Source organism: Bubalus bubalis, chromosome 18 (assembly GCF_019923935.1).
Source record: "Bubalus bubalis isolate 160015118507 breed Murrah chromosome 18, NDDB_SH_1, whole genome shotgun sequence".
Taxonomy (NCBI): domain Eukaryota; kingdom Metazoa; phylum Chordata; class Mammalia; order Artiodactyla; family Bovidae; genus Bubalus; species Bubalus bubalis.
This window is the reverse complement of record NC_059174.1, coordinates 39,512,837-39,533,459: the sequence shown is the minus strand read 5'-3', so window position 1 is coordinate 39,533,459 and position 20,623 is coordinate 39,512,837. Positions and strand designations below refer to the sequence as shown.

General features: G+C 40.2%; 1 protein-coding gene across 2 annotated transcripts in view; it reads right to left on the bottom strand.

Moving 5' to 3' along the window:
- HYDIN (HYDIN axonemal central pair apparatus protein) overlaps positions 1 to 20,623 on the bottom strand; it is a 420,256-nt gene that overhangs the window by 285,994 nt on the left and 113,639 nt on the right. For both annotated transcript variants that reach the window (XM_044932144.2, XM_044932145.2), the window contains exons 7-8: positions 13,763 to 13,962; positions 5,922 to 6,046 (exon numbers count right to left, since the gene is read on the bottom strand). In XM_044932144.2, coding sequence (XP_044788079.2) covers positions 5,922 to 6,046; positions 13,763 to 13,962 — 325 coding nt within the window. The remainder of the gene's footprint in view (positions 1 to 5,921; positions 6,047 to 13,762; positions 13,963 to 20,623) is intronic.

Sequence of the window (20,623 nt, the reverse complement as noted above, 5' to 3'; positions counted from 1 at the left end):
GCAAAATGAAGACTATCAGGAAATAATCTAGTGCCAAGGCTGTCTTTTGCCCTACCAGCCTTTGTTATCCTGTGAACTTCTGTTTGGCTTTGACTGTGTGGATCACAATAAGCTGTGGGAAATTCTGAAAGAGATGGGAATATCAGACCACCTGACCTGCCTCTTGAGAAACCTGTATGCAGGTCAGAAAGCAACAGTTAGAACTGGACATGGAACAACAGACTGGTTCCAAATAGGAAAAGGAGTACATTAAGGCTGTATATTGTCACCCTGCTTATTTAAATTATATGCAGAGTACATCTGGAGAAGGCAATGGCAACCCACTCCAGCACTCTTGCCTGGAAAATCCCATGGATGGAGGAGCCTGGTAGGCTGCAGTCCATGGGGTCGCTAAGGGTCGGACACGACTGAGCGACTTCACTTTCACTTTTCACTTTCACGCATTGGAGAAGGAAATGGCAACCCACTCCAGTGTTCTTGCCTGGAGAATCCCAGGGACGGGGGAGCCTGGTGGGCTGCCGTCTATGGGGTCGCACAGAGTCGGACATGACTGAAGTGACTTAGCAGCAGCAGCAGCAGAGTACATCATGAGAAACGCTGGGCTGGAAGAAGCACAAGCTGGAATCAAGATTGCTGGGAGAAATATCAATAACCTCAGATAGGCAGATTTTATTTTGGGGGGGCTCCAAAATCACTGCAGATGGTGATTGCAGCCATGAAATTAAAAGACGCTTACTCCTTGGAAGGAAAGTTATGACCAACCTCAATAGCATATTGAAAAGCAGAGATATTACTTTGCCAACAAAGGTCCGTCTAGTCAAGGCTATGGTTTTTCCAGTAGTCATGTATGGATGTGAGAGTTGGACTGTGAAGAAAGCTGAGCACTGAAGAATTGATGCTTTTGAACTATGGTGCTGGAGAAGACTCTTGCGAGTCCCTTGGACTGCAAGGAGATCCAACCAGTCCATCCTAAAGGAGATCGATCAGTCCTGGGTGTTCATTGGAAGGACTGATGCTGAGGCTGAAACTCCAGTACTTTGGCCACCTCATGTGAAGAGTTGACTCATTGGAAAAGCCCCTGATGCTGGGAGGGATTGGGGGCAGGAGGAGAAGGGGACGACAGAGGATGAGATGGCTGGATGGCATCACCGACTCGATGCACATGAGCTTTGGTGAACTCCGGGAGTTGGTGATGGACAGGGAGGCCTGGCGTGCTGCGATTCATGGGGTTGCAAAGAGTCAGACACGACTGAGCAACTGAACTGAACTGAACTGAACTTCTGTTTTTAACTATTACATTGGATGCCTAGGACAGGACATAAAGTCCAGGACCTGCCCAAAGTGATGACGCTAAATCCAAAAATTATAAAACACAAAGATGCATAAGATATGAGACCCATAACATACTACCACCAAACAAGGCACCTTGACATATTAAATATATCAAATTGAAGGAATATAAGAAATGGCAGGTGCAAGAGGGACTTTGTTAACCTCCCCTGAAGCAGATAATAAGATCCCCTATGTGAGAAGTGCCTTTCAATACCAGGTAGAAAGAAGTATGTTTACCTTCAAATACAGAAGGATACCAAGAGGAATCTGAATCAACAGGCCTTACTGTATCCCTCAATTTACTATGCTGAGTTCAAACACTGTTTGGTCCTATCACATTTTCCCACAACTTTCCGCCCTCAAGGGCAAACCTAGCATAAAGAAATTCAGATTTTACTACTTCTTCAGATCATTTCTTTATGAAGGCTCAAGTAGGTTACAAGTGAAAGTTGCTCAGTTGTGTCCGACTCTTTGCAACCCCATGGATATACATATACAGTCCATGGAACTCTCTAGGCCAGAATACTGGAGTGGTGGCCTTTTGCTTCTCCAGGGGATGTTCCCAAATCAGGGATCGAACCCTGGTCTCCCTCATTGCAGGCGAATTCTTTACCAGCTGCTCACATATCACATAAAACTTATATTAAAAACATTTTTATGTTCTTCTCTTGTTAATCTGTCCTTTGTTACAGGGGCCACATCTTAAAAAACAAAACAGAGGATAAAAGACATTTTTCCTCCTCTACCAGATACCATTATAGAAAACCATAAGAAACAGCAAACAACAAAATAAACAAATAAATAGATGAGCAGACTTAGTATGCTGAATTACTAAATATACAATATAACTATATTTACTATATTAAAGAAATAAAAGGGAAACATGAAAAATAAGAGTAGAGAGCAATCAGATTTGACAGAACCAAATAAACTTTCAGAAATTAAAACAATTATAAACAATTGAAAAATTAAAATTCAGCAGATGAGTATTCACTGAAGAAGAAATTACTGAATGGGACAACGCATAGGAAGCATTCAGAGAAGTCCACAAGAACATGGGAAACATAAAATACAGCTTAAAAGGAATAAATAATAGACAAATAGTAGAATATATAAGAGAATAATATAGTAAGTAGTTGTGGAATTCCAGAATAATAGAAAGGAGATCGGCTAATAACCCACAGGGTAAAAATAAAGAAGCATGATCTGCACCTGACACATATGCAAAAATGAAATAAAGGATAAACCGTTAACTTAAACAAAGCAGCTAAAACTACTGCCCTTATAAAAGTGGACATAAGAGAACATATTCATGATCCTGGAAAAGGTAACGATTTCTTGGCAAGAAGGCAAAAAGCATTAATCTTAAAAGAAAAAAAAATTATAATAGAGGTTATAATCATCAAAATTAAAAATGTCAGCTTGTCAAGAAATATCATTAGGGAAATGAAAAGGCAATCTACAGAATGGAACAGAAGATTAACAATACATACACTTGACAGATGATTAGTATTCAGAATAACAAGTTGTAAAATACTCTTACAAATTAATGATAAAAGGAAAAACAATAAAAAATGAGCAAAAGATTTGAAACATAATTTTAAAAGATAAATTAAAAGCCAGCAAGCACATGAAAAGGTGCCCAACATCATTAATCATTAGAGAAATAAAAACTAAAACCACTAGAAGACAGCACTTTATATATCCAGTATGCCTAAAATGAACAATACAACACTGTGGGCAGGCAAGGGTGTGAAGCAAATGGAACTCCCATGCTTTGTCAGTGGGAGACTAAAATGGCACTACTTTGAAAAACTGACATCCATGATGGTTTATGTACTCTGCTTTTAATCTTCCCCCATTGGGCTACCAGGGCTGAAACTTGCCCCTTCTGCTTAAGCTAAGTCCAGGCTAGATCTGTCTTGCTAGCAACCAGTGAAGCATGGACACAGTTCAGTTCAGTTCAGTCACTCAGTCGTGTCCGACTCTTTGCGACCCCATGAACCACAGCATGCCAGGCCTCCCTGTCCATCACCAACTCCCAGAGTCTACCCAAACCCATGTCCATTGTGTCGGTGATGCCATCCAACCATCTCATCCTCTGTCGTCTCCTTCTCCTCCTGCCCTCAAACTTTCCCAGCATTAGGGTTTTTTCCAATGAATCAGCTCTTCACATCAGGTGGCCAAAGTATTGGAGTTTCAGCTTCAACATCAGTCCTTCCAATGAACACCCAGGACTGATTTCCTTTAGGATGGACTCATTGGATCCCTTTGTAGTCCAAGGGACTCTCAAGAGTCTTCTCCAACACCAGAGTGGTCTAGTGTTTTTCTCCACTTTCTTCAATTTAAGTCTGAATTTGGCAATAAGGAGTTCATGATCTGAGCCACAGTCAGCTTCCGGTCTTGTTTTTGCTGACTGTATAGAGCTTCTCCATCTTTGGCTGCAAAGGATATAATCAATCTGATCTTGGTGTCAACCATCTGGTGATGTCCATGTGTAGAGTCTTCTCTTGTGTTGTTGGAAGAGGGTGTTTGCTATGACCAGTGCATTCTCTTGGCAGAACTCTGTTAGCCTTTGCCCTGCTTCATTCTGTACTCCAAGGCCAAATTTGCCTGTTACTCCAGGTGTTTCTTGACTTCCTACTTTTGCATTCCAGTCCCCTATAATGAAAAGGACATCCTTTTTGGGTGTTAGTTCTAGAAGGTCTTGTAGGTCTTCATACAACCATTTAACTTCAGCTTCTTCAGCGTTACTGGTTGGGGCATAGATTTGGATTACCATGATATTGAATGGTTTGCCTTGGAAACAAACAGAGATCATTCTGTCGTTTTTGAGATTGCATCCAAGTACTGCATTTAGGACTTTTCTGTTGACTATGATGGCTACTCCATTTCTTCTAAGGGATTCCTGCCCACAGTAGTAGATATAATGGTCATCTGAGTTAAATTCACCTATTCCAGTCCATCTTAATTCACTGATTCCTAGAATGTCGATGTTCATTCTTGCCATCTCCTGTTTAACGACTTCCAATTTGCCTTGATTCATGGATCTAACATTCCAGGTTCCTATGCAATATTGCTCTTTACAGCATCAAATCTTGCTTGTATCACCAGTCCCATCTGCAACTGGGTGTTGTTTTTGCTTGGGCTCCATCCCTTCATTCTTTCTGGAGTTATTTCTCCACTGATCTCCGGTAGCATATTGGGCACCTACTGACCGGGAGAGTTCATCTTTCAGTGTTCTATCTTTTTGCCTTTTCATACTGTTCATGGGGTTCTTGAGGCAAGAATACTGAAGTGGTTTGCCATTCCCTTCTCCAGTGGACCACATTCTGTCAGACCTCTCCACCATGACCCGGCCGTCTTGGGTGGCCCCACATGGCATGGATAAGTTTCATTGAGTTAGACAAGGCTGTGGTCCGTGTGATCAGATTGGCTAGTTGTCTGTGATTTTGGTTTCAGTCTGTCTGCCCTCTGATGCCCTCTCTAAGCGCCTACCGTCTTACTTGGGTTTCTCTTACCTTGGACGTGGGGTCTCTCTTCACGGCTGCTCCAGGAAAGCGCAGCCGCCACTCCTTAAAGATAAATATAGACTGTGCCACTGATTATGAGTTGCTGTTATGTTGGGCTTTGTGGAGCCAGAACCACTTACCCACAGGTCCTTAAGCAAGGGCTTGATTGGTCCTGCTCAGACACACATCCACAAAGCCAGCAATTCTGAACTGTGACCTGGATGTTATTTGCTGATTTTTCCCTGACTGTGCACTGTTTTCTCCCTACAGTGCCCTTCTGATACAGACAATCTGGCTCAATCAACATAAATGGGTAAAGAAGAAATGAGAAAAAGTGAGAAAAATCATGAAATAATAAATAGTAGGACAGAGGAGCCTGGTGGGCTACAGTCCATGGGGTCGCAAAAGAGTCAGATGCAACTTAGCGACTGAACAACAACAACAAGATAACATATATTAATTTGCAAACCAATTTTGGAGACTGGCATAATGTACGCCCAATCTACATGACCACAGAGCAAATAGCTGCAAAAACAGTAAGTGAATATTCATTATTATGCAGGGCAGGGCCTCTAAGAAAATGCTAGCAGCAACAAAGCCCCAGATTTAAGTAAGATGCTAAGTAAGACATTTGCATATTCTAAGGATTAAATAACCAAATCTTACACAGACTAGAGGGCACACAGAAGAACATTCTGAACTGGAGTTTATATTTTTTAAATGTTAGACAAAGGCAGCAGTAAACTGAAAGCCTAAGGAATATTAAGTTAACTTCGAGTTTGCATTTACATATAAATAACCTCAGTCTACCAGTGTAACTTCTGGGTAACTGTTTCCTTCCCTTCCTTCTGAGCCCTGTATTTCTCAGGCTTTCAAGCACTGGAGAAATTGGTAGGTGGGATTTATATGTGGCTCAACATTATTTCTGCTGGAGGCATTTACTCTTTAGCTCTTTACCTTGTGGGTCTTAGCTTTAATCTAATGCAATCAAAATAACCATTTCCTATTTTGCTTAATCATGTTTTCCATCCAACCTTTCATAACATGTAGAACTTTTACCAAAGAATAATGGCATACCTGTGTCGTAATGCACAATAAGTCTTTCACTGTGATTGCCCACAGTCTGTGGTTCAAAATCCACTTCCAGTTGCATGGACTCTCCTACATTCAGAGTTCCAACAGACGGCTCTACAGAGAAGGGCCTGCAACACACAAGGAGACACACACCCTCAGAACACCCTGCTGACTAGTGTGAGGGGAAGGGGAGAGGAAACACGAGTTCCAGGTCTGCAGACAGAGCACACCCTACACCACAATTCAGTGATTCAGAATTATACTTTCTCCTTAATGTGGAAAAATTTTATATTAATATTAAAATAACAGATATAGAACAACAAATGTAAGAAAAACTTAAATGGTGCATAATAGTCTTGTTTGTATCTTTGCCATTTAGCCATTCTTTGAACATTTACTGACTGATTCCAGTGAAGGATGGACTTATAACATGTATGCAAATACTGTAATTTGCAAAAGAACAGTACCTTCAAAGAGATAAAAACCAAGTTTTGGGAAGAGTTCAGAGAAGAGAAGGTTTTACAATGGAAAAACCGTATCAAAGTCTCAAAAGGAAAGTGATCACACAATTGCATGAGGATGAGATGAGTGCAGTTTAACAAAGGGTCTATTTATAATAAAAGGGTGAAGGGATATAGGGAAACTACAAGAGACGATGCGATCACCCAGGATTATTAACAGTAGAACGCTTACCAAAGAGCACAAATACCCAAAGAGCCAAGAAGGAGGAGTGGTTTTGGAAACCCACCGGTGGCCTATGAGAAGGCTCCAAGGGCTTTAGTCAAGAGTTACAGTCATTCCAGGGGGCCTCACATGTAAGACTCTAGGGTGAAAAGTGTCTTGACCTCATATCCTTTTTCTGATTGCCTGCTGGGGCTCCCACTGACTGACCCCAACCAAAAGCCAAAGGCATAGGAGCCTACTGACCTCTTAAACAGGTCAGCCTCCTGGGTGAGAGTAAGCTGGAAAAGGATGGAGAGCATTTGGAAAGGGGACATCTGTCTCTTGAAAATAGAATTTAGGTAAGGAGACCTTATGAGGAGGCAGGGTAGATCTGGGAACAGGAAATAATTGAGTTTAACTGCCCTGGAAAGGAGCAGTGAGAGAAGGTGGATCTGATCGTGATGTACCTTAAATAACTTACAGAGCTCTTCCTTTTAAACAGGAAACCCAGCCCATTTAATTCTTTCCATGGTCCATTTCACTTCTTTAAATTGCTTGTTTTTCAAAGTAATGTGCTGGACAATGTATCTGGCAGGCTAAGCTGTTTCTGATTATTTACTTCAATGCAAGCATTTTTAGAGTCTTCATTCCTTAAAATCTTCCCTTAGATAATGAACTTAATTTCAGAAAACCTAACCTTTCTTCTTTGAGGGTATGGAGCTTACAGTCTGGGTAGCACTTGGTGGTACCTCAGATTATCATTGCAGGATCTCAAGTGCTTCCTACCATGGACAATTGTTAATTTTCTCTGGTGTTCTCTACTTGGATTGCCCTTTTCTTTCACTAATTTCCCATTCCTTTGTCTGTCCTTTTCCTGTACCTTCAGCACCAATCCTGCTCCTATGAGCTCCAGGCACTGCTATAGGGGCACCATAAGGTAGTAGTTTTACTAGCCTGGAGTCAACTGAATAAATTCAAAACCCAGATCAGTCATGAGTTTGGGTAAGTTACTCAACTTACCCAAACTCATGAGTCATGAGTTTACTCATCAGTCATGAGTTTGGGTAAGTTACTCAACTCAACTTTAAAGTCTTGGGACATTTAAAGTCCCAAGAAATCTGTTTCCAACCAGTTTTGGCTTTCTCACGTCAGTTGTGTCCGACTCTGTGCAACTCCATAGACGGCAGCCCAACAGGCTCCTCTGTCCCTGGGATTCTCCAGGCAAGAATACTGGAGTGGGTTGCCATTTCCTTCTCCAATGCATGAAAGTGAAAAGTGAAAGTGAAGTCGCTCAGTCGTGTCCGACTCTTAGTGACCCCATGGACTGTAGCCTACCAGGCTCCTCCATCCATGGGATTCTCCAGGCAAGAGTACTGGAGTGGGGTGCCATTGCCTTCTCCGCATCAAACAGATACATCTGTCCAAATGTCCTGTATACCTGTCACATTTCACATCAGGCTGGGGTGCACAGGATGGGAGGGTTTTAGTCTCTTCACCCATAACCCTCCCCAGCACTGCATCTCCTCTTCCTTCCAGCCAGACAGTGCCCCCTACTTACACATTCCAGAACTGCTTGAGTTGTATAAGAACATTCACTGTTTTCCCCATCATACTCCTTTCCAAAGTCACCCATCAGAGCCCACACTCAGAGTTACCTCTTAAATTGAATCTTTTCAGATTCTTCCTCTTATTAATAAAGTCTCCTTCCTCTCGGGGGAAGCTGTAACTTTATTTTTACTTTTTACTTTGTACTACAATAAGTTTTCATGCCTGTCTCTCTCAATAGCTAGAGACTTTTGAAAGGAAAGAGAAAGCAAACAAAATTTCAAGAGCATGTACTCTACGCTGGATACTACAGTAGGCATTTCATATATGTCAATTCTTTTAGTCCTCAAAAACCTTGAGAAAGCAGGTCCTGTTATTTGCATTTTAGACATGAGAAACGTTTGCTCTAAAAGCACATGCAAGTGGCCCAAAGCTACCCAACTAGTGAGTGGTACAGCAGGGATGGAAGCCTGCCATCAAGTTCAAGTTCTCCCTATCTCCCCAAACTATCCCTGAACGTGGAAACCACCTGGTTAGATTTATCTTTGTGTCTCTCACCAGCCCATGCACAGCTATTCACTCATAAGAGCCTCTCAAAACATGTTGAATTGAATTATAATCAACTTTTAAAGGGAAATTTAAAATATATCTAATTTTTACTTAATCTTTCTACCATTTTGGTGGAATACAGAAGGAGCAGACTTCTGGTATCTTAAGAATTTCTACTTGATGGGAGATGAAGGTGAGTCTTACTGTCTTTGAAGTTCTTTCCTTTCTTAAAGGCTCAGAAAGAATCAAGAACTGGCCCCAGCTTCCTGGCTTTGAGAAAAAGAATGTAGTATTTTCTTCTATCTCTGCTTCCCTAGTTCCTAATATTTTTCTTCCTACACTGTATTTTCATTTTCTTTTCAATCATTTCTCAGTGGCAAAATAACAGTTCTGGAATGAATTAGTATTACATTACAGAACCTAAGTTAATTTTCTGTGGACAAAGGGACTCTTCTTAGGACCTCTAGAAATTCTAATTCTAAAGAGTGGTAACAGTTTCTTCCTTTTTGTGCTAATTGCTGGGCTTATATTACACTAAACTTCTTCAGTGGTTAGAAAGTCACCTGGGACAGCCATTGCTACTTCGAGCTGCCTAAGCTTCCTCAATAAATCAGACATTAATTGGAGAGAGTGTGTTAAGTTCTGGTGCTTAAACATGTCTATAATTTGATTCTGTATTCATTTTACTAAAGGCAGACAGACTGAAAAGGCTAGAGAATACCAAGTACCAGAAAATGATCTTACAAAGAGGTAAAAGGTGCTGTTCCTCCAGGGTATAAGGCTGGCTCTGTCTACCAGAATGTCTGGTTTTGATATCACATCCTCATTAATACTGCATACTTGATCAGGGAGGGAATTCAGGTTTGTGAAAAATCATGAGCCATGAGAAAGATTTTGTGTTTTTGTTCAATTCACTATGAACTGCTTGTAAGAACTAAAATGATCCCATCCAAATGATTCAATATTTTAGCAGAAGACTAAATATTGGTTGTATTATATTAAACACTGAGTATAAAATTAGTATTTTTTTCCTTTAGAGAATCTTATTAATTGATTCCTAAATTGAGATTTTAGATTTTGAAATTGCTTCTTCATTCTTTCTATTTCACCTTCCAAAATTAATCCTACTTTAATAGTCAAAGTTATTCTGGTACCTACAAGAGTTTTAGGTCAAATCTGTAATAAAGTTGATAAGTTATTGTTTGTGTTCTCTGTATATTTCACGGCACATTGAGGCTCCTTTCATAGTGTAAAAAAAACATTATGCCTCTTTTATTGTACTTGGAGCATGTTTTTTATTTTAAATTATTGTAGAGGTTTATAGTTGTAGCTCTGTGGTTGTGATATACTGTTGGTTAGGCATCCTATAAACATTTATTGAGCACTTATTTATTCTAGACACTTTGCTAGATGCTGGGGACATACAAATGAAAAGAGATAAAATCCTTGCATTTGAGAAGCTCATATTCTAATGGGAGCAACAGACACATAAAGAGAGTTTTAGTTTTTGTTATTTATATGAACCTATTTATAAACTTAGCCATTAATTAAACTATTATTTCAATGAAAATAATATGATCTGCTTTTTTAAAACAATTTCCTGAGAGATATTTCTAACTGTATAATGACCATAAAAGAAGCAAGACTTTTTGACTTCCCAAACTATTACTGCTCCACTATGTCTGCTGACAACCGTGCTGTCAATGAAAGAGGGGTCCTCAGTCCTGCCTGGGCAACATAATCACCTACACATTTTTTAGGGTAGTCATCAGGGGATCTCCCCAGACATTCGGATTTAATACAATGTGACCACAAAATCAGCTGCATTCCTCAGACACCAATTCTGGCTAACTTAGACAGAAAGGGGATTTATTGGAAGGGTTTGGAAGTAACTCACAGAATTGACATTATGGTTGGAATACACACATTTAGAGGAAAGAATATAAAAGTACCATTTGGTGCAGAATCTACACAGGAAAACAAAAATGAATAGGAAATTCAACTGAATTTGATTATATAGAAGATGAAAGCTATGAAAAGCCCAACTTAGGATGGCAAACTAGCTCAGGGATTGGTAACAGCAGTAAGCCACTTCCATCACTGGGCTGGAGACAAAAGGAGAGGAGGAAGTGTTAGCAGATCCTGGGGACCGGGTGGAAGTTAGAACCATGGCAGGTCTGTCTGACAGGAACTAGAACGGTAGAGGAGATGCACCTGCTTGCTGGGGGCTCTACTGAAGTCAGAGAGGGAGAAAGAGAAATGCTGTGACCCCTTCCCACTCTCCAACCTCCTTCTAGTTCCCACCTCCTGGACAGACACAGCTGGCATCCAGCAGGTATGCAGGCTAGGGGGCTAACACAGCCCAATACTGATGCTGAGCAAAGTCTGGAAGGGTGAGGAATGGATCTTAAGGTAAACAAGGCCAGAACTGGCCCATGTTGGCTTTTAACCCAAGTTTTATTATTAACTTACTGGGAGAACTTGAATAAGTCATTTTCCTTCTCAGACCTTACTTCTTTCATCTGTAAAATTAAAATGTGGGACTATGAGTTTCTAATGTCATTATGATTCCCGGCTAGTCCTTGAGTTAGCTCACCATTTTACCTTAGAAGTGCTTCTACATTATGATTCACTTTCAGTTGTATGGATACAAAAGTTTTAGATATTTTCCTGCAAATTCATACTATTAACTCTGTGATTTCATTTTACTTTATATGAATGTATTGCCATTTATGTGTAGTTTTGAAGATTCAGCCAAACAATTCAGGAAGATATGCTGCCTGTGTTTGTTTTTCCACCTTATGCGGATTCTCTCTTTCACTGGAACAATATCAATGTAACAGGAAGTTTTTAACATGTATTATGGATGGCAGTTATGAAGAGTCTTTTTTCTTAATGTAAAGAGATTGGTTCTTTCTAAGTGACAGCGAGCCAGTTGAACAACTTGCTCCCTTCCCTTCAATCAAAATATGAGTCTCACCACAAAATGCAAACAAAAGCTTTATAAGTACTTTGACAATATGAACAGACACTGATTTACAAGAGTTTTTCCTTTGCTTCTGCTGACTGATTTATCTAAAGTGGGTCAGAGTCCTGCTTCCACCCAGGAGGAAGAAAGCTTGAAAGAGTGTTTCTCCAACCCTAACAATGAAAAAAACCAGATAAACCACAAAATCACAATTTTTCTCAAACCCATAAGAGAGCTGACATTGCAGGGCAAACAAAAATGGGCAATGCCCTGCTCCTAATTAAGATGAGACATGTGCCAAGGAGTTCACCTGTGGCAGACAGAGCATTCCTACAAGCAGAAGAAATGATAAAAGAGGATAGAGCAAAAGCAAAAGACATATTTGAAGAGATAATAGCTGATATTTTCCAAAAATAGTGAAAGATCCAAGAAGCTCAGAGAATATCATGCAGGATTAAAAGCAAAACAAAATAAAAGCAAAATAAAATTCTTAAAACAAAAAATAACCAAAAACAAAATCCACACCTAGATTCATCACATTTAAACTGCTAAAAAACAAATACCTTCAGAAATCTTGAAGGTAGCCCAAGAAAAAGATATAATTACCTATAGACCTATAGACGAACAAAGCTAGAAATCTCTAAAATCTCATTAGAAAAATGTAAGCCAAAAGCCAATAAAGTGACATCTTTCCAATACTAAAAAATGTACATATAATTCTATATTCATCAAATGTATACAGAATTCACAACTCTATAGAGAAAAAAACTTTCAAAAATGAAGACAATATGCTTTTTCTTCAGGTAGACAAAAACTGATAGGATATCTACTAGATTTGTGCTACAAGAAATATTAAAGTAGATTTCAGCCAGGAACAAATGATGCCAGACAGAAACTTGAATCTACATGAACTGGTTTACATATAGTGATGCTCCTGGGACACATGTAAGAATAAGCATGAATTCCCTCCTGTGGGATGTGCCTCAACATATATTATGGCATCCCTGCTACTTATAACATAGCAGACCAAGTAACCTGAAAACTCTCCCACCAGAAAATACCTAGGAAGTCTGGATAAAAAAAAAACTTATGCAAATGTGTAGCTAAGCATGTAAAAAAAAAAAAAAGAAAGAAAGAAAAGGCAAATCCGCAGGATTCAAATCCTCAGGAAAATAAGAACCAGAACAGTAGGCTACTGAGCCCTTGAAGCCTGGGTTTTAACAGCCCTGCTAAAGCAGGAAAAAAGGTCTTGGGATGGTGAAGTCAGGGGGACTGGTAACAAAATCCCCATTTAAACCTGAGAAACGTCAAAGGCTACCAAAACATTAGCACAAGGAAAAATGTCTATCTGAGTTCCAAGGGAGGGAAAGAGGGACTCTAGGGAATTCATATTGGACACGTGTCTTCTACAGGTTTGGGGTTTGGACACGCATGCTAAGTCCAGGAAACCCTAAGCCAAGAAATTCCCAGAAAGGACGTCTATGTGGTCTAACCTTTGGTAACCAGGCAGAAGTAAATGCTAATCCTTTCTGAAGAGATGTATCCTTAAACTAGCAAAGGATTCCACAGATAAAGCCCTTATGAAAATGAATTCATGATTCAGCCCAGGATCTGCACTATTTTTCAAAAAGCCATAGAAAAGAACTTGACCTTCTGTCTCCTGTCTTCCCAAGCTGGCCATTCTTATTATGGTCCTGCTAATCAGCCAGCATTTTCATGTCCCATAACAACTGTTCTTTCCTGCCTTATAAGAGAGGTCCTTGAAGTCCATATTAGTACTCTCACCGTCTACTACACTGTAGCTACCAAATAAATAATCAGATTAACATTGAACACCTTCACTTACTAACTGTGTGCTCTTGAGCAAGTTCGACAATCTCTCTATTGCTCAGTCTCTTATCCAGAATTTCAGAAAACCACCTTAACCAAATAGGTAATCTTGAATTTTGGTTTTCTCATGGGATGAAGAGGAAGTCTGCCCCATATCAAGGAGGTCTCCCATCCTTGCAACTGAAGATTGTAATAAGCAGTTGCATCTTGACTGCTACTCTGGGAAATTACGTGTGTGGACTAGATTTAGCTAGAATCAATCAAAACCAAGAGCTGAAGGAATGCATACCTATGAGTTTTGATGTGAAATACAGAATCTTTGTTGCCAATGTTTCGTACCAGCAGGATCTTCTGAGTGCTGTATTTGACAGGGCAAGTGGAAAAATTCAGCTTGTCAGGAAAATCTATGATGGCTCGTGCACCTCTAGCTTTGATGGGCACAATAAACTTTTCTCTTTCAGTAACACAGGTCAACATATGGGCATAATCCTACAAGAGAAGGAGACAATCATTACTTGTGAAAACACCAACATGATCAAGATAACTACCAGAAATATGGCTGTATGCTAAGCATCTTGGAAAACAGTGTAGTGTATGTGTATATATATATATTTTATGAAACCTTCTCAAGAAAGATGTACTTTCAATGAGATTAATTACAATTCAATGAGATTAATTAAAACCTACAAGCCAACAGAGAAGCTTATATACTTCTTGTGTTTCTCAGACATTAGGGAGGTGGGATGCACGATAGTTGAGGTGCATTCTTCTTTAGACCAGAGGAGGTTCACACCAGTAACTTCATGTCCTCCTTCTAAACCCTACCAACTTATCCTTCAAGCCATCTATTAGACTGATAGCTCCAATTTATGGTCTCTAACCACACTCTTGCAATATGACTGTACAGCTTCTCCATCATGAGTGGAGTCTATTTCTTCAACTGTGTTCTGACCAATGGAATTTGGTAGAAGGTATGCTATGCCAGGTCCAGGCTAAAGCCTCAAGAAGTTTTGGGCATTTCCGGTCTAGCTCTTGAAATCATGCCATGTAAGTAAGTCTGGTCTAGCCTACTGCAAGATGGCAGCCCAGTTATCCCAGCCAGGGCCATGCTAGACCAGACTGAGGCACCAGATATGTGAGAGAGCCCAGCCAAGTTAAGCAGTTGCTTACTCAACTCATAAGTGGGTCCCATCAAGTTTAGCTAAACAACAGTCTTATGAGCCTTAATACTTGAATTTGGGAGTGGTCTGTCTTTATACAACAATAGATAAGAGCACAGAGCAATTTCAAACCTCACCTCATGTGCAAAGCCATTACTGACCATTCCAAATAAAAATGCTGAGGTCTTGGGCATCTATCTTCCCCTGTCTTAAGTTTAAATGCATAAATGCAACAGAAGTACTGAATCAAGTCACCCTCTATCTCCTCTCATGAAATGGAATTCTTACCCTCAATGCACCAAAGTTAAAAGTAAACCCTCACCAACAAGCAAACCTAAACGTGAAAGCGAAGTGTTAACAGTCCCCTCAAGAATAGGCCAGAAGCTCAGAATCACCGTGAAAGGAAGTTTCTATCTAAACCAGGATCATTTTCCTTCAAGTTTCCCCATCATTTTAGCATGTGTTTTTGGCTGCAAGGCAATCCTGATTAAGCATTATGGCCTCTTGGAACTCAAGTTTCCTTTTGGTAATCACATAACAAATGGTTTTCAGTGGTGAGGGTTTTCAAACCTCTTTGGACTTGAAGTACTGAGCAGAAAACAGGAATGTCTGACAAACTGAAAATTAGACCTTAAGGCCATGCACTCAATTTCATGAAATCCACAGGACAAGTAAAAAGCAGTGGTACTCTCAATTAGTGTATTCATCCAACCACGTTAATCAGTGTTCAGGTGCCAGGCACTGAGCTGGGTCTGGGTGTACAACTGAGTAGTAAGCACAGACATGGATCACCTTGAGCTTACACAGTGATGGCGGAGACAATGAATGAGTAAATAAAGCATATCTAATGTACAATGTAATACATACACAAATATATTAAAAAATATAAAGATAAAACAGCTAGGAGTGGTCTCATGCTGCTACTGCTGCTGCTGCTAAGTCACTTCAGTCGTGTCCGACTCTGTGCGACCCCATAGACGGCAGCCCATCAGGCTCCCCCGTCCCTGGGATTCTCTAGGCAAGAACACTGGAGTGGGTTGCCATTTCCTTCTCCAATGCATGAAAGTGAAAAGTGAAAGTGAAGTCACTCAGTCGTGTCTGACTCTTCGCGACCCCATGGACGACACAGCCTTAAATCTGCAGTCTTTCTGCCTCCCTGAACTCCAAACTCACACCCAGCAGCCCAATCAGCATCTCAATGGCTACAAACTTACCATGGCCCAGAGCAAAGTCCCTGACTAATGCATTGCCTACAACTGTGCACAGAGAGACCCTGCCAAGGGAAAGAATGGGGCCTGAAATCCAGTTCACTCTGACCGTGCCTACTGAATCAGTCTACAGGAGCAGCCTTTTCTCATGCCCACAAGAGCTCCACGATGCTGACTGAGGTCCTGATCATGACCTTCTTTCCACTTTAAATCTGTCCCTTTACTGCCTCCCCATCTCGGTACTGGCATCTACATCCTTCCAGAGACCTGGATTTAATATCTTGGCATGAGACATCCTTGATTGCTCTATTTCTCAATTTCTCAGTAAACATATAGGACTGACCTTCAAAATATATCTAGACCACAATTAGGTCTCACTATCTCTACTCTGCCATCCTGACCTGACCCTACCCTCTCCAATCTTTTCAGGGCTAACTGGACCCTTTATTTCAAACCTTGCTCCCCAAAAGTCTATTTTTCACACAAGGGTCAGACATGTCAGCTCGGGAGGCTCCTCTGTTCAAAATCTCCCAAACAGAGAGGTGGGGTGTGCTGACCGCTATTATCTGGCACCCCTGTCATTTCTCTAGCCATACTTCCCTCCCCCACTGGCTCCTGTCCTCCAGCTACAGCCTTCCCTGCTGCTCCTTGAGTATTTTAGACATGCTCTCCCTTCAGAGCCTTCAAATTCAATGCTCCTTCCATGCAGAACACGCTTCCATGTAGTTATTCACATTGCTCACTCCCTCACTTTCTTCAGGACTTTGCAGAATGTCCACTGTCTCCCGTAGGCCTCCCCCACCTGCCCTACTGTAAACTTAACTCTCCCTCTCCTGTCCCATCAACCTGAGCCTTTCGTTTGCTTTAGCTTTCCCAAAGTGACCTTACGTGCTTCCTATTTATTTAGTCTATGTTATGCCTACCCCATATCTCCATGCCGACAGGGATTCTGCCCATTGTACTGACTTCACATACCCAGTGTTGAGAACAGGACCTGGTATTTAGTAAACACTCAACAGGTATTTACTGAAGACAGACAAATGAGTAATATGATGCAGAGTGAAGAGAAATTAGGTATAAGTGAGTGGGGAAAGGCCTCTATGAGAAGGTGACAATTCAGCAGAAACCTAAGTGAAGGGAGAAATGACACCATGGGGGTGGGTGGTAATTTGAGCAAAGGATGATTCAGAGACCGTGGCCAGAGGGGAAAAAGGCAAGGAGAGGTTAGAGATACAGCAAGGAAGTGGTGGGAGGCCAGATGACATAGGAGTTTGTAAGCCACTGGGAGAACCTGAGGACGGCCAAAAACATGAATGATGCTGAAAGCTGATCATGATGCACCTGACTTGTTTTAGAAGAATGACTAGCTGCGATGCAGGCAACGAACCGTAAGGAGGCTAAGATGAAAACAGGGTGGCCAGTTAGGAAGCCACTGCAGCAGTCCAAGCAAGAGATGACACTGACCCGGCTTAGTACAACAAATGCTTAGCCTAGTGCTTGGTGAGTAGTAAGTATTCGATGCATGTTAGTTGTCATTACAAAAATGTTGCATAAAACACAATGATTTGCACAAGGCATGTAGGAAAAACTCAATTTGTACTCTTGTTAGGATAATAATAGTAATCCTGGTGATTAATGATGATAATGATAGAACAGGATAATTTTGGAAAACAACACGGACTTCAAAGAAAGCAAAATGGTGAAATGACAATACAGGAAGGGGCTGCTTTAGGTTAGAACAGCCAAGAAGGCCTCCCTGAGGACGTGACCTCTGAATGGAGACCTGAATAGGAAAACACCCAGTCACGTAAGATCTAGAAATGCAGTGCTCCTGGTGAGGGGAGTTGCAAACATAAAGGTCCTAAGGTAGGAGCAAGTCATGAAAATTAGTGGGCAGTATTCATGAAATTTATTTAAATTTCATGAATTTCATGAATTGGACTCTTAGTTCTTCAGTTAATTCTGGTTTCTGCACAGTAATAGCAGGCTCAAAAATTATGCCATTCAGATATAAGGAGGTACAAGTCACATGAAGCATACTTGATCCTAGAAAACTCCACAGAATTCAACAATGAAACAGTCTAGTCTGATTACATCAGAATCCTAAAGAGATAAGTACTGCTTTCACTTTTTCTTAGGAGATCAAACCCAGCAAGCAAAGGTTTTGTTGGGAATTAGAAACTGGAAGCTGCTGGCATATGTGGAAACTTAATATTATTAACTGAGGCTTTGACAGAGAGAACAAAAGATGCTGCTGAATCCATGAAGAGAGGTGATCCGCAAGTAATGTTTTTTATATTTACATAATTCTCTATCTTGTTCTATAAGGAATTGAAGACAGCTGAAAATAGTGTAGGAGGCTAGTTGAAATATTCACAGGGATGTGTTCAAATCTTTTCAAATTTCCCAATGAGGAAGATTTGAAATTTTATCAGAATTATATACTTTTTTATAATCAATTCACATAAAAGAATATGAAGGAATTCTTCACACAACTCCTTAAAAATGTATTCTAATCGCTAAAGTTCTATACTTAAGATGACTATATTAGATTATATAATATACAATTATATATTGCTCTATTGGCTTAAATTAATCCATGTGCTGTGACTTGGGAGGATTTATCAGCCTGCAAGCTAAGCAACTGCTTTAGCTGATGTACTTCCTTCCACTGTACTTAAATTCAGAGCAACCAGGCCACCATTCAGAGCCAAAATATTTATTCCTCACTCTTTCTCCTCTACTATGAGAGACTTAGTCATGAATTACTTTACATCCTAAAAATGCTAAATGGTCTCCAGATGAAATTTCCAATCCAGTTTTTTGTCCATTAGCCTCCCTTCCAACATGCCTATCCTCCAAACTTAAAAAAAAAAAAATGCAGTGGAATACAAAAGTGGCAGATTTGACTCTGAGAAGTGGAAAAAATGAATCTTGATTTTATATTAGCTCCATGATAGAAAGCAAATGTGGCAATAATTCTGTCCTTTAATGTCTTAGGCAAAGAAAAATGGTGTCTTCTACGGCAGCAAACAACTCCCCAGGCATTCAAGAGTGAGCTCAGCCCGTGGTTAAGCCCTTGCAATCCTCTTTCTGCCTTTTCTCCATTCCTAAACTTGAGGTGGAAGGGCTAACACAGTAAAACCAGGTATGATTAGGACTCAGCACATCTAATACTCACTGTCCTTGAAAAACATTATAAATTTCCTATCCACTTAAAACTACTTTATAGTATATTCTCAATCTGAAATTCACCTTTCTAAAGGGAAGAATCAGTTCTCAAGTCCCAATCAGTTTAAAAACAAGACTAATCAGGCAGGTCTCATGAGCCTTATTCTCTATCACTCTTGAGTCTTCATATGATTTAGCTGAGGTCTCAGCTTCTTAGGGGCACCTACACTTTTCCATCTATTAAAAGGGAATAACCTCTGACCTTTGGCTTGTGAAGACACCCAAGGAATTTCAAATTTATTTTGATCACTTTTATCATTAGTATATAACAATAATGTGGTTACCTCATGATTCATCCATTTAAGGTAATTAATAGCCTCTTGAGCTTTTTTGCTGAGTTACCTTAAATCTACCAGTGTACCTGTATCTAAGTCCATATACTCTGCCTTCACTCCTGTTCTTATCTAAGACCAACTTCTTGCCTGGAATACTAGATCAACCTTTTTACTCACCTCAGGATTTTCCCGAAGCAGCAATTTTCCCTCTTCACGGAATATTCACAGCTTATAACAACGCTTAAATTGCTTAAATAAACATCAGCTTATAACAGTGCTTAAATCGCTTACATAAACATCAGCTTATAACAATGCTTAAATAGCCTCACCTTAAATATTAAAGAAACAACCCTCAATTTCAACACCCACCTCTAGCTACTGCCCCATTTTCCAATTACTCTTTATAGCAAAACTCCTCAACAGTGTTATTATACTCAATATCACCACCTCCTCATTTTCCATTCTTTCTTCTACCCACCACATCAGGCTTCTGTACCCAACATTCCACAGAAACTGTTCTCACCGAGGTCACTAATGACTTTGCCAAACCCAAAGGCTAAGTCCACATCCTTGCTTTATTCTATTCTTAATAGCTTTGGGCACAGTGGATTACTTATGTTTTTCATAATAAATTGATTTTATTGAAGTACAGTTGACTTACAATATTTCAGGTGCACAGCAAGGTGATTCAGTTATACATATACACATATATTATTTTTCAGATTATTTTCCATTATAGGTTATTAGGGATCAAGACCATCCCCAAGAAAAAGAAATGCAAAAAAGCAAAATGGCTGTCTGAGGAAGCCCTACAAATAGCTGTGAAAAGAAGAGAGGTGAAAAGCAAAGGAGAAAAGGAATGATACACCCATTTGAATGCAGAGTTCCAAAGAATAGCAAGGAGAGATAAGAAAGCCTTCCTCAGAGATCAATGCAAAGAAATAGAGGAAAACAATAGAAAAGGAAAGACTAGAGATCTCTTTAAGAAAATTAGAGATACCAAGGGAACATTTCATGCAAATATGGACTCAATAAAGGACAGAAATGGTATGGACCTAACAGAAGCAGAAGATATTAAGAAGAGGTGGCAAGAGCACATATAAGAACTATACAAAAAAGATCTTCATGACCCAGATAATCATGATGGTGTGATTACTCACCTAGAGCCAGACATCCTGGAATGTGAAGTCAAGTGGGCCTTAGGAAGCATCACTACGAACAAAGCTAGTGGAGGTGATGGAATTCCAGTTGAGCTACTTCAAATCCTAAAAGATGA